At 39.5% G+C, this 12,417-nt stretch overlaps 1 protein-coding gene across 3 annotated transcripts in view; it reads left to right on the forward strand.

Moving 5' to 3' along the window:
• LOC126360641 (ionotropic receptor 25a) overlaps nucleotides 1-12,417 on the forward strand; it is a 445,688-nt gene that overhangs the window by 153,550 nt on the left and 279,721 nt on the right. For all 3 annotated transcript variants that reach the window (XM_050007727.1, XM_050007729.1, XM_050007728.1), the window contains exon 6: nucleotides 1,543-1,766. In XM_050007727.1, the coding sequence (XP_049863684.1) occupies nucleotides 1,543-1,766 (224 nt within the window). The remainder of the gene's footprint in view (nucleotides 1-1,542; nucleotides 1,767-12,417) is intronic.

A 12,417-nucleotide genomic window follows, 5' to 3' on the forward strand; every position in this document is an offset into this window, starting at 1 on the left:
ACATGGTATGTCTACCAGACTAATGTTTCAACAAATAATCTACAAAAGAAGGCTCCATGAAATACAAAAAATGGAAACAATTACACCAGTGAAAATAATATTTTTATAGACATTAACTAAACCATATACATGCAAATGCATTCAAACAAAACACATAATTGAACACTACTATTATAGCTTGGAGAACTGTATCTAAAGATATAGAAAGTTATAAATCCTAGGGGTGATAGTTGACAGATCCTTGACATGAGAGAATCATGTAAAATATGTTATTAATGAGTACAAGAATATTTATGATGAGAAAAATTTGGAGGACAATAAACACATGAACACTATTAATAACATGAAATAGGAAGCCCATTAATCACTACCAAATTTTATTGTGGTCCAACAAAATGCTGTAAATGTTCATTTTCAAGGATTACTAAAGCTACAAAAGAAATCTGTCAATTGCATAGCAAAATTATCTCCCAGAGATTCCTGCAAAAATAAATTCATATAACTAAAGATATTAATATTAACATCATTATATATATATATATATATATATATATATATATATATATATATATATATATATATATATATATATATATATATGAAACAATTATTTTATCCCAAAAATAAACCTGCTAAATTTTTAAACAGAGATATCCAAGATTATATCACAAGAAGTAAAAAGCAGTGTGATTTCAGTTGCCTGAGACTGCAGTCATGTGTGCAAGTTGCGTTTATGTGTGTGTGTGTGTGTGTGTGTGTGTGTGTTTTGTTGACAAAGGCCTTAATGGTCAAAAGCTATAATTGTGAGAATCTTGTTGTACCTATCTGTGACTCAGCATCTTTGCTATATGGTGAGTGGCAACCTTCCTTCTCTAAATATTGTTACATTCCATCTTGGATTCTCCATTGTTTGAAGTAAAAATGATTATCACATTGAAAGAAATCACCTCAAATTAAATGGCATAGGGTCTTTGAATGCAGGATACTTTCTATACAACAGTTTGCCACATGATATACAGATCACAGAAAAATATATCTATTTTCAAAACTAAATTACAATGTTACTAGAGTCAAAGAATATCATGAATTTAAAAATTAAAGTAATATAACTGTATAAGCATTGAATTTTATGTATAACCTTTATTGGCTTTGATGCACAACAATCATATCTGTACATATTCATTGAATTTAAGTTGTTATTTTATTATAAATAAACATGTTGTCTATTGATATATGTTTGTGTCACTCACTGTAACATTTTTTTAAATGGTTATTTTTGTGTGTGTGTGTGTGTGTGTGTGTGTGTGTGTGTGTGTGTCTATGCAATGGTCCACAGACAAATAATACCGTTACTTTTACATATTATTATAAGACTTTTTTATTTAATGATGCTAGTATCTAACAACTGCGTAATACATTCTACTTTTGAATTATAAATTAGCTGACTCTTATTTAACTAAAAGTAAATATCCTATAACAATAAATTCATTATTATGGAAAAGAATTTAGTAAAATTTCACCTTCCATCTTCTGTCTATACAGTCATGGACCACAAATATAAATCCTTGCTCCAGAATGTCCCAACAAGACATATAATCAATGAAATCAAATTTAAAAATATTGGAGAACAGCTATCAACATTTAAACAACGTGAAGTGTTCAATTACTTTATTCTTGGTAGAATGGACACTGTTAACAAAGTGCTTGAGGCTGCTGCTGATAAGGAGTTTTATGGTCGCCAGTTTGGATGGTATGCTGTTACGCAGGTTTGTGTCTGTTATTGTATGCTTGCTACTGTCTGTACATGTGTGTTATATTCTCCCTTGTCACATAAAAGAACCTACTAAAATTTAACCTTTTGTGTGTACCATGCTGATTTTCACACAGAGGAATGTGAAAAATTAGTAGAAGGATTTCTTCTTCTTACATTTTCTTAAACTGACATCACATCTGTTGAAACATTTTCCTCATAATATAACTTTAAATTATTAAGCTGAATTTTTGTTTTTTGTTTGTACTTTCTCTTAGATTTATCATGTGACTTGACTTGCAAGATTCTACATCTACATCTACATGGTTACTCTGCAATTCACATTTAAGTGCTCGGCAGAGGGTTCATCAAACCACAATCATACTATCCCCCTACCATTCTACTCACAAACAGCGCACGAGAAAAATGAACACCTAAACCTTTCTGTTTGAGCTCTGATTTCTCTTATTTTATTTTGATGATCATTCCTACCTATGTAGGTTGGGCTCAACAAAATATTTTCACATTCGGAAGGGAAAGTTGGTGACTGAAATTTCGTAAATAGATCTCACCACGATGAAAAATGTCTTTGCTGTAATGACTTCCATCCCAACTTGTGTTTCATATCTGCCACACTCTCTCCCCAATTATGTGATAATACAAAACGAGCTGCCTTTTTTTGCACCCTTTCGATGTCCTCCGTCAATACTCCGTCAATCCCACCTGGTAAGGATCGCACAACCCAACAGAGGACGAACGAGTGTAGTGTAAGCCGTCTCTTTAGTGGACTTTTTACATCTTCTAAGTGTCCTGCCAATGAAATGCAACCTTTGGCTCGCCTTCCCCACAATATTATTTATGTGGTCTTTCCATCTGAAGGTTCTCGTAATTTTAACACCCAGGTACTTAGTTGAATTGACAGTCTTGAGAATTGTACTATTTATCAAGTAAATGAATTCCAACAGATTTCTTTTGGAACTCATGTGGATCACCTCACACTTTTCGTTATTTAGCGTCAACTGCCACCTGCCACACGATACCGCAATCTTTTCTAAATTGCCGATACTTGTCTTCGGATCACCTTACTAGATGGTAAATTACAGCATCATCTGCAAATAACCAAAGAGAACTGCTCAGCGTGTCACCCAGGTCATTTATATAGATCAGGAACAGCAGAGGTCCCAGGACGCTTCCATGGGGAACACCTGATATCACTTCAGTTTTACCCGATGATTTGCCTTCCTGACAGGAAATCACGAATCCAGTCACACAACTGAGATGATACCCCATAGGCCCGCAGCTTGATTAGAAGTCACTTGTGAGGAACGGTGTCAAAAGCCTTCCAGAAATCCAGGAAAAGGAATCAACTTGAGATCCCCTGTCGATAGCAGCCATTACTTTGTGCGAATAAAGAGCTAGCTGCACTGCACAAGAACGATGTTTTCTGAAACCATGCTGATTATGTATCAATAGATCGTTCCCTTTGAAGTGATTCATAATGTTTGAATACAATGTATACTCCACTTCAGAAAAAGTTTTGTTTGCTTACTTGTGTGTTCCATCACACCTTAGAATGGTACTTGGAATGGTGTGGAACAAGTTAGTTTATTTCCTTTTCTTAAGTTGCAACTTTGCAAACATTGTGGGAGACATTATAAAATATATTTGCAATGATCCAAAAATATTAAACAACTAGCTTTACCCAACGATGCAAATGGAAAGGAGAAAGCTATGTTTATATGGGAATTGGATATACAGTCTAATCTACTTTTCACCCATGTCTCTGTCCATCTACTCCTCTCCCTCTCTTTTTCCATCTTCTCCACCTCCCAACTGTCCATCTCCTCCTCCCCCTCTCTTTGTCCATCTCCCCCACTCTCCCCCACCTTCCAACTGTCCATCTTTTCCTCCATCTCTCTTTGTCTATCTCTTCCCCCAACAAATTTCACTGTCCATCTCCTCCTCCACCCCGTCTCACTGTCCATCAACTCCTCCCCCTCTCTCTGTTCATACTTTTTTCCCCATCTCTCTCTCTCCTCCCTGCCCCACACTCACCCCTCTCTCTGTTCATTTTTTCCTCCCCCTCTCTCTCCATCAGCTCCTGCCCTGCACTCACCCCTCTATTGTGTCCATAACCTCCTCCCACCACACTCTGATCTCCTCCTGCCTTTCTTTCCCCCCATTCTCTGTCAATCTTCTACTCCCCCCTTTCTTTAGCCACCTTTTTCTCCCCTCTTTCCCCACCTCCTCCTGTCCAGTCTCTCTGTCCATGTCATTGTTTGCATTTTCTATGTCCATTTCCTCCCCCCCCCCCCCCCCCCCCCTCTATCCCTCAGCCCATGTCCTATTGTTCCCTCTCTCAGACATTGAGCCTTGTTTATATGCTGTAATTATGACTTTCCTGTTTGAGTTAACTTTTCTGTTAGAGTTTATAAGAGTGCAAAACTATGTATATTGCCTGTAGTAGAGATGGAGCAAACAGAAAAATAGACAAGTCAGAAAGATATGGAAAAGTGAAAGGTATAGTTACTGAGAAGAAATGCTGAGACTGAAGAAACTGATGTAAATTAAGGCCAGGTGGGTGGCAAGAACCAAGGACATGTTGGAGCACCAGTTTCCACCTCTGGAATTCTGAGAAACTGGTGTCTTTGGTGAAGAATCCTGATGGCATGTGTGAAACAGACACTGAATGTAATGTTGTAGAGCATGCTCTGCAACAGGGTGTTGTGTGTTAAGAGTATACACCCTCTGTCTGTGCCCATCTCTTCTTTGCTTTATGGATTTAGGCCTGGTCTATCTAGCATCAAAACTGTAAAATCTCTGGTTACAGATGTGCTGGAATGTTCTGAAAGCCATTCTTTTGTCTGTGCTTGGTTCCATGATCTGAGCAAAGCATTTGATACTGTGTCAAAAGATATCATAATATCTAAATTTCAACAATATTGTCGCAGAAGAAGTTTAGTAGCACAGTCACCGTGGTGTAGTGGTTATGCCACTAGACTGTTGCGTGGGGAGTTGTGAGTTCAAAACTCACCTGAATTTTAAAATTTTAATTTCAATATTCAGTTTGAGTACATTCTACAAGTATATACATTTTGAGTACATTCTAGAAGTATCCACAAATGCCAAGAACCTTTGCACTGGAATATTCTGTAACTGCATATATATCATATGTGTTCTGGGTGGAGGCATTTCGCTCTGAGTCTTGTATGTGCAAGTGCTGAATAAACCTTTATTAAGTGAAATTAGTGTTCGTCATTCATCTAATTACACCTTCTTCTACATAACAATATTCTGGTGGAGTGGTGGCTATTGGGACTTGTGAGAGCTTACATTATCGATGACACAGTGGCTCCCATGTAGAGTCGCCATTTATGTGGTGAGAAACCCAAGCTCAAGCTAAATTCAGCAGGTCGCAATCTATTGGAGACAGAAGAAGAAGAGGACATTATGATGACACCAACTGTGTGCCACCACATCAGACATCCTACCAGGTTCTCTGGTAACCACGGCCAAGATCCAAGCAAGTGGCTTAAGGTATGTGAGCATATAGCCAAATTTCACAAATGAGATGACAGCATGTGTTTGGCTAACGTATTTTTCTACTTGGATGGCACTGCCAAGCAATGGTATGAGAACAGTGAGAAGTTCACAATCTGGGAAGTATTCCAGGTGGAACTGCGCAAGTATTCTGGCGACACACAACGACAGAAGTGCATGGCTGAAGATAAATTAAAGTGCAGGGCATAGCATCCAGGAGAAACTACAGCATCCTACATTCAAGACATCTTGAAGCTGTGTAAAATAGTGGATCCTAGAATGAAGGAGGAAGATAAGGTTGCACATCTCATGAACGGCATTGCTGAGGACATGTATCAAGCCCTACTCCTGAGGGAAGTTTCGACAACAGACGACTTCATAAAATGGCGCCAGTATGTCGAGACACTACATCAAAAAAGAATTACATGCAAGAAGTTTGAATGACTTCCAAACATTGTATCGATGTCTGTGATGGAGGAAGAAACTGATTTCACAAGTGTTCTTCATGAGATAGTGAGAGAGGAAGTTCAGAAGCCACTTGGATTACCCAGCAAGCAAAAAACCAAGACACTTCAAGAGGTTTTAAGGGAGGAAGTGGAACAGACATTGAACCCAATCTCTCATCCTTTATTTCCCTTTAAAACGGTGAAAAAGTCGAGACCCAGGCAAAGTTACATTCCTACAATGCTGTATAAGGAACCTGTTTGGACACTAAGGAAGACTGATGTCTGGAGGACCCAGGATAACCAACCAGTATGTTTCCACTGTAGACGACCAGGACATTTGGTGCACTGTTGTCAAGAAAGGTGGTGGATATTTGATGATGTCCGCACCAGAAGACAATAGGCCTATCTTAGTCAACACCAACTCCGGTATGACGAAGATACACAAGAAGATGTGGCTGCAGAATGATGTAGTTCACCATTGCCACAAGCTAGCTGTTGGAGAGGTCACTCTCCAACATGCCGATCAAGGTCTCCATCACCATTTAGAAGCTCCAGCCGATTACCTAGCCACTGCAACCTGGAAAACTAAAGGGTGCGACCTTCCTTGGAGGTCAGGTCGCTGAAGAGAAAAATGCCCCACTGTCGACCACTACAAAAATGATAGGAAACTAAGTTGATATCCTCATGGATGGCTGACCAGCCCAAGCTATTGTGGACTTTGGAGAATTGTATTCACTCATTTTGGAGAAGTACTGTTGCCAGTTGCATAAAAGCGTATTCATCGACAGCAAAACATCTCTGCTGAAGGTGGCTAATGGGAAATATATAAAACCTACAGGAATTCATGTGGGTATAAGTGGCCATATACAGTTCTTAGAATTTATAGTCTTACAAGTGTGTAGTCATTATGTCATTCTCGGATGGGACTTTTTAATAGCTTCTCAGTCAATTATAGATTGTGGTCCTTGAAGATTATGCTAGACGAGATGAGATACTGTGGACAGATAGAGGCACATCCGAGTGTGTGGAGACTATGTGTGCTGGATGAAGTGATTATTCCTGCAGTCAGTGTTAGAAACATAACTATCATGTATCGTGCTATGCATCAACCTGTGAATTTTGTAGTGGAATGTAAGAGAAGCATACCACTGAAGAATAACTTGGTAATCCCAGCCTCAGTCCTCTTGTTTAAGAATGGATTTGGTGAATTGTGGATAGTTATCTGTCACTGAGAACCACAGATCCTTCCACGATGCATGTGCATAGCAAATGCTGAGCCATTAATTGCAGAACAGCTAAGCATCATAGAAACCTCCCATGCTGAGTCTTTGGGTGAAATTAGCACTACCAACATGAGACAAGATCTTCTAGTTTGACTATCACCAGATCTCACTAAGGAACAACAGAAGAAGCTACTTGTCATTCTTCAAGAGTCCTCTGAATGCTTCAATCCACAGGTGAAGAGCAAATTAGACAAATTGATGGTGAAGCACTGGATTAGCACTGGAGACAATCAACCAATAAGCCAGAGAGCATACTGTGTGTCAGCAAAAGAATGTTGAATAATTCGGGACGAGATAGAGAAAATAATGGAGAATGACATTATTCAGCCTTTGCAGAGCCCATGGTCATCACCAGTGGTTCTCATCACAAAGAAGGATGGCAGTTGGCGCTTTTGTGTTAATTACAGGAAGCTTAATAAGATAACGTAAAAGGACGTTTACCCTCTTCCATGAATTGACAATACACTAGATTGTCTGAAGGGGGCTAAGTTTTCCTCAACCATGGTCATGTACTCAGTATACTGGCAGATTGAAGTAGATGAGGCTGATCATGAGAAAACTGCATTCACCCCTGAGGGGCTTTATGAGTTTCAGGTAATGTCGTTTGATTTGTGTAATGCACCAACAACTTTTGAAAGGATGATGGGTAATCTTCTAAGTCACCTGAAGTGGACCATGTGTCTTTGTTATTTAGATGACATTATAGTGTTCTTAGATTCATTTGATGAACACATAAAAAGATAGGGCCATTCTTAAGTGTCTACAACAAGGTGGACTGAAACTTAACCTAAGAAAGTGTTTCTTTGGTACAAAAGAAATCAAAATACTTGGGCACCTTGTGTCAAACAAAGCTGTGTGGCCAGTTCCAGAAAAGGTGAGGTCTATAACGGAATTTCCTATTCCTAAAAGTATTAGAGATGTGAGAAGCTTCCTCAGATTATGTTCTTATTACTGTCATTTTGTCAAAGACTTTTGTATCAAAGCCAGGCCACTCCAAGAGTTTTTAAAAGCCGATACTAAATTTACCTGGGTGGTGCTCAACAAGATTCTTTCAATGTGCTGGGAAAAGCTCTGACAACTGTCCCTGTACCTCATCTGTATGATGAGAGAGCACCTACAGAACTACTCACAGATGACAGTGGGTACAGGATCGATGCTGTCCTGGTGCAAATTTTGGATGGAAAAGAGAAGGTTATAGCCTATGCTTCTAGGACACTTACAAAAGCCAAGAGAAACAACTACAGAAAGAGAATGTCTTGCTGTGACATGGGCCATGTGCAAATTTCGACAGTATTGCAATGGAAGGCCATTCACAGTTGTTACAGACCATCATTCACTTTGTTGGTTGACAGGTCTTAAGGGTCCAACAGGACAACTCACCAGGTGGGCACTACATCTTCAAGAGTATGACATTACCACAGTGTACAAAAGTGGAAGGAAACAACAAGATGCTGAATGTCTTACAAGAAATCCTGTGCAAGACCATCAAGACATTGATGAAGATAGTGACTGTCTCACTGCACTCCAGGATCTCTCTGCTCAACAGAAGAAGGATGCCAAGATATCTCAAATTATTCTTGCCTTAAATCGGTCAGAGGATGTGAAAGGACAATTTAAGGTAGTTAATGGATTACTTTGCAAGAAAAACTTTGATCCATTTGGAAAGAGGTGACTATCAGTGATTCCTAAACACTTGCACTTAGATGTTCTTTGGAAATTCCATGACCCAACTGAGACTGGACATTAAGGATTTATTAAGACATACGATAGACTCCACAAGAGATTTTTCTGGCCAGGTTTATTTAGGAGTGTCCATCACTATGTGTCACACTGTCGAGAGTGCCAGAGGAGAAAGGCAGTTCCTCAGAAACCACCTGGCCAACTCATAACAATTCCACCAGCCGAAACGTCTTTTCAGCGTGTTGGGATTGACCTCCTCGGACGATTTCCACTGTCTGCTAGTGGCAATAGATGGATTATTGTTTGCACTAATTATCTGATACTCATGCCATTACAATAGCTGTGAAAACAGTCGAAGCATTCGTGGTAGCCAAATTCATCATGGAAGACATTGTGTTAAAACACGGTGCCCCAAGGTCATTAATTACGGATTGATTGAAAGTTTTTCAATCAAATCTTGTGACAGAGATAAACCGTCATTGCAACATTACTCATCTGCCTACCATCTGCAAACTAACAGGCTTACTGAATGCCTTAATAAGACCTTGGCCAACATGCTATCAGCGTTTGTCAATATTGAGCAGAGCAACTGGGATGAGGTGCTACCTTTTGTGGCATTTGCCTACAACACCGCCAAATGAGGCACCATAGGATTTGTGCGTTTTTTCCTGTTGCATGAGCATGAGGCGACTACAATGATGGACACTGTGTTTCCGTTACATCCTGATGACGTGGCTGACGATTACATCAGCCAGGTGTTAACCAGAGCTGAGGAAGCTCGGCAGTTAGTTGGACTCCACATGCTGCAGGCTCATGAAAACAATTGCTGAAGGTTTGTCATGAGCCACCGTCCTGCTGTCTACCAGCCCGGTGACCTCATCTGGATCTTAACTCCCGTTCAGAAGCTTGATCTCTCTGAGAAGCTCCTCAGGTGCTACTTTGGACCTTATAAGGTTGTAACACAGTTGTCTGATGTTACTTACGAAGTTGAAGATTTCGACCCCAACACAAGATGATAGAAGATCAGAGATATGTTCATGCCCTTCGAATGAAGCCCTATAAGTATCCTGCAACTCAGGGTAAATTCAAAGCTCCAGCAACAGGAAAAACTTGGAAAGGTGATGAAGAATGTAGCAGCAGGGGTGAACATCAGTCATCGGGAGTCGGAATATGCAGGATGAATGACTCATTCCTGAAGTAGGAGGATGTAACACTGAGAATCTCTTCTCTTAAGGAGGGAACAATATCGCACTAGAAGCTGAGTAGAACAGTCACAGTAGTGTAGTGGTTACGATACTAGACTGTTGCGTAGAGGGTCATGAGTTCAAAACTCACTGGAACTATAAAATTTTAATTTAATTTCAATATTCAGTTTGAGTACATTCTACGTATCCACAAATGTCGAGAATCATTGTACTGGAATGTTCTGTAATTGTATATATACCGAATGTGCTCTGGCCAGAGGCAGTTCACTTTTCACTCTTGTATGTGCAAGTGCTGAATAAACCTTTGTTAAGTGAAGTTAGTGTTCGTCATTCATTTAATTACATAGGAAGGACCTGGAACACATACAATAAGAAATCGCTATCCACCCATGCCAAACTTCACCACAATCATACAGTCACTCTTCCAGAAGCCCTCTATGCAACTGAAACATTATCATTAACCATCAATATCAAGGACAATGAGAAAGTAGACAGGGAAATACTCAGAAAAATATTTGGACCCAAGATTCAAGATGGTATCTGGGTGTGCAAAAGCTCTAAAGAACTGTACTCAAGGATTCAATTTTTCATGTCAGTTGCACAGAAAAGACGATTGAAATTCTAGGGACATTTAGCAAGAATGGACGCCTCTAGAATGACCAAAAAAATCTTCCTTATCATCAAAGGAACTCGCCAAACCAGGGCACACTGGCTAACAGAAACCCAAAATGCCAACATGGAACTCAGTATTGACCGGCTAGAAACCACACGGACTACATACAGACAAAAAATCAACTCTCATTAGTTTACAACCAAAAACCCAATGTAAAAGAATCTGAAATTGAAAAAAACATGGACACAAGAAAGAAGACAGGCCCATAGTGAAAGGATGGGGAAGTTTTGGGAAGAAAATAAGAACAATAAAGCTTACAAGACCATTGCTAATTAATGGTTCTGTGTGCTCCTTAGACGGTGAAACGAATAAATATATAAATAATAATATTAAGGGCAATGAGCTATCATTACTCAAAGTGTATCTGTTGGATGGAAAAGAAGAAGTCATTGTAAATAATTGTAGATCTAATGCTTTACCTTGTTACTCAGGACTGTCACAAGTTCCTGTTGTGGCCCCTTTTCTTCTTGTAATATATGTGAATAATTTGCTAAGATTTTTGCCCTACAAGTCAGTAATGATACAACCCTTATAATGACTGATCTGAATAGAGAAAAAGGGAAAAATGAAACACCGACAATGTTTGATATGTCTGCACAATGTCTCTGTTACAGTAAACTAGTATTAAATAAAACCAAAACTAAAAACATCCTTCTTTCTTCATACAGTAAGTGAAAAGGCAAATGAGTGTGGAATCTGTCAGGTTACTAAGAATTCATTGGAATCCACAAATTAAATGAAATGTACACACATAGAGAAGTTGTGCATTAAACTGTAATGTGTGTTTTACTTATTACTATGCAAATTAAAACACTGGATCATTCAAGAACAGCTTCAGTGTTTATATTATGCTTTCTTTCACTCACTCTCCACTTATGGAAATAGCTAATGGACCAACTCTTCTGGTGCAGAAATAGTGTTCATGTTCCAATGAAAAAGCACTGAAAACATTTACAGACATTCCAAACAGTGTTATGTTGGCCACATTTCAAAGAACTAACTATACTTTCCCTCTATATTAAAGCCAGTCTCCCCTCAATGTAAAAGCAGCAAGAGATTTTCCCTTACAGATGGTCTATCCACAATTATGGAATAAGGAACAAAAGTAATGTAGATTTAGAGTATTACAGTATTATGAAAAGGATAGATCACTGCCCACCGTAAGTAGAGATGTTTAGACTACCAAACATGTAAGCTTACACACCACACACACACACACACACACACACACACACACACACACACACACACACACACTCATGCAAACACAGTTCACACATACACATGACCATTGTCTCTGGCTGCTGAGGCCAGACTGTGAACAACTATGCACAATAGGAGAAGCATTCTGGCTGTTGGGGATAAGGAGGAGGCTGGGGAAGGGAGAGGTTGGGAAAGCAGGTTATGGATAGGGAATGGTAAAGTACTGTTTGTGGGAGCATACAGGAATGAGGTAGAGAGAAGGCAGGGCAGCTAGATGCGGTCAGGACATTAGATGGAGTGTGGGGTGGACGTGGAAAAGGAGAGAAGTAAAAACGTCTGTGGGTGGGCTTGTGGAATAGAAGGCTGTGGAGTGGGAACAGGGAAGTGGCAGGTAGGTGGAGGACAATAACTAATGAAGGTTGAGGCCAAGAGGATTATGGAAATGTTGTATAAATTGCATGGAGAGTTGCCACTTGCGCAGTTCAGAAAAGCTGGTGTTGATAGGAAGGATCCAGATGGCAGATGCTGTGAAGCAGTCTTTAAAATCAATTGCATTGTGATGGGCAGTGTGCTCAGCAGCTGGGTGGTCCAGCTCTTTCATGACCACAGACTCTCAGTGGCCATTCATGTGGATAGA

This window comes from Schistocerca gregaria, chromosome 1 (genome assembly GCF_023897955.1).
Source record: "Schistocerca gregaria isolate iqSchGreg1 chromosome 1, iqSchGreg1.2, whole genome shotgun sequence".
NCBI lineage: Eukaryota > Metazoa > Arthropoda > Insecta > Orthoptera > Acrididae > Schistocerca > Schistocerca gregaria.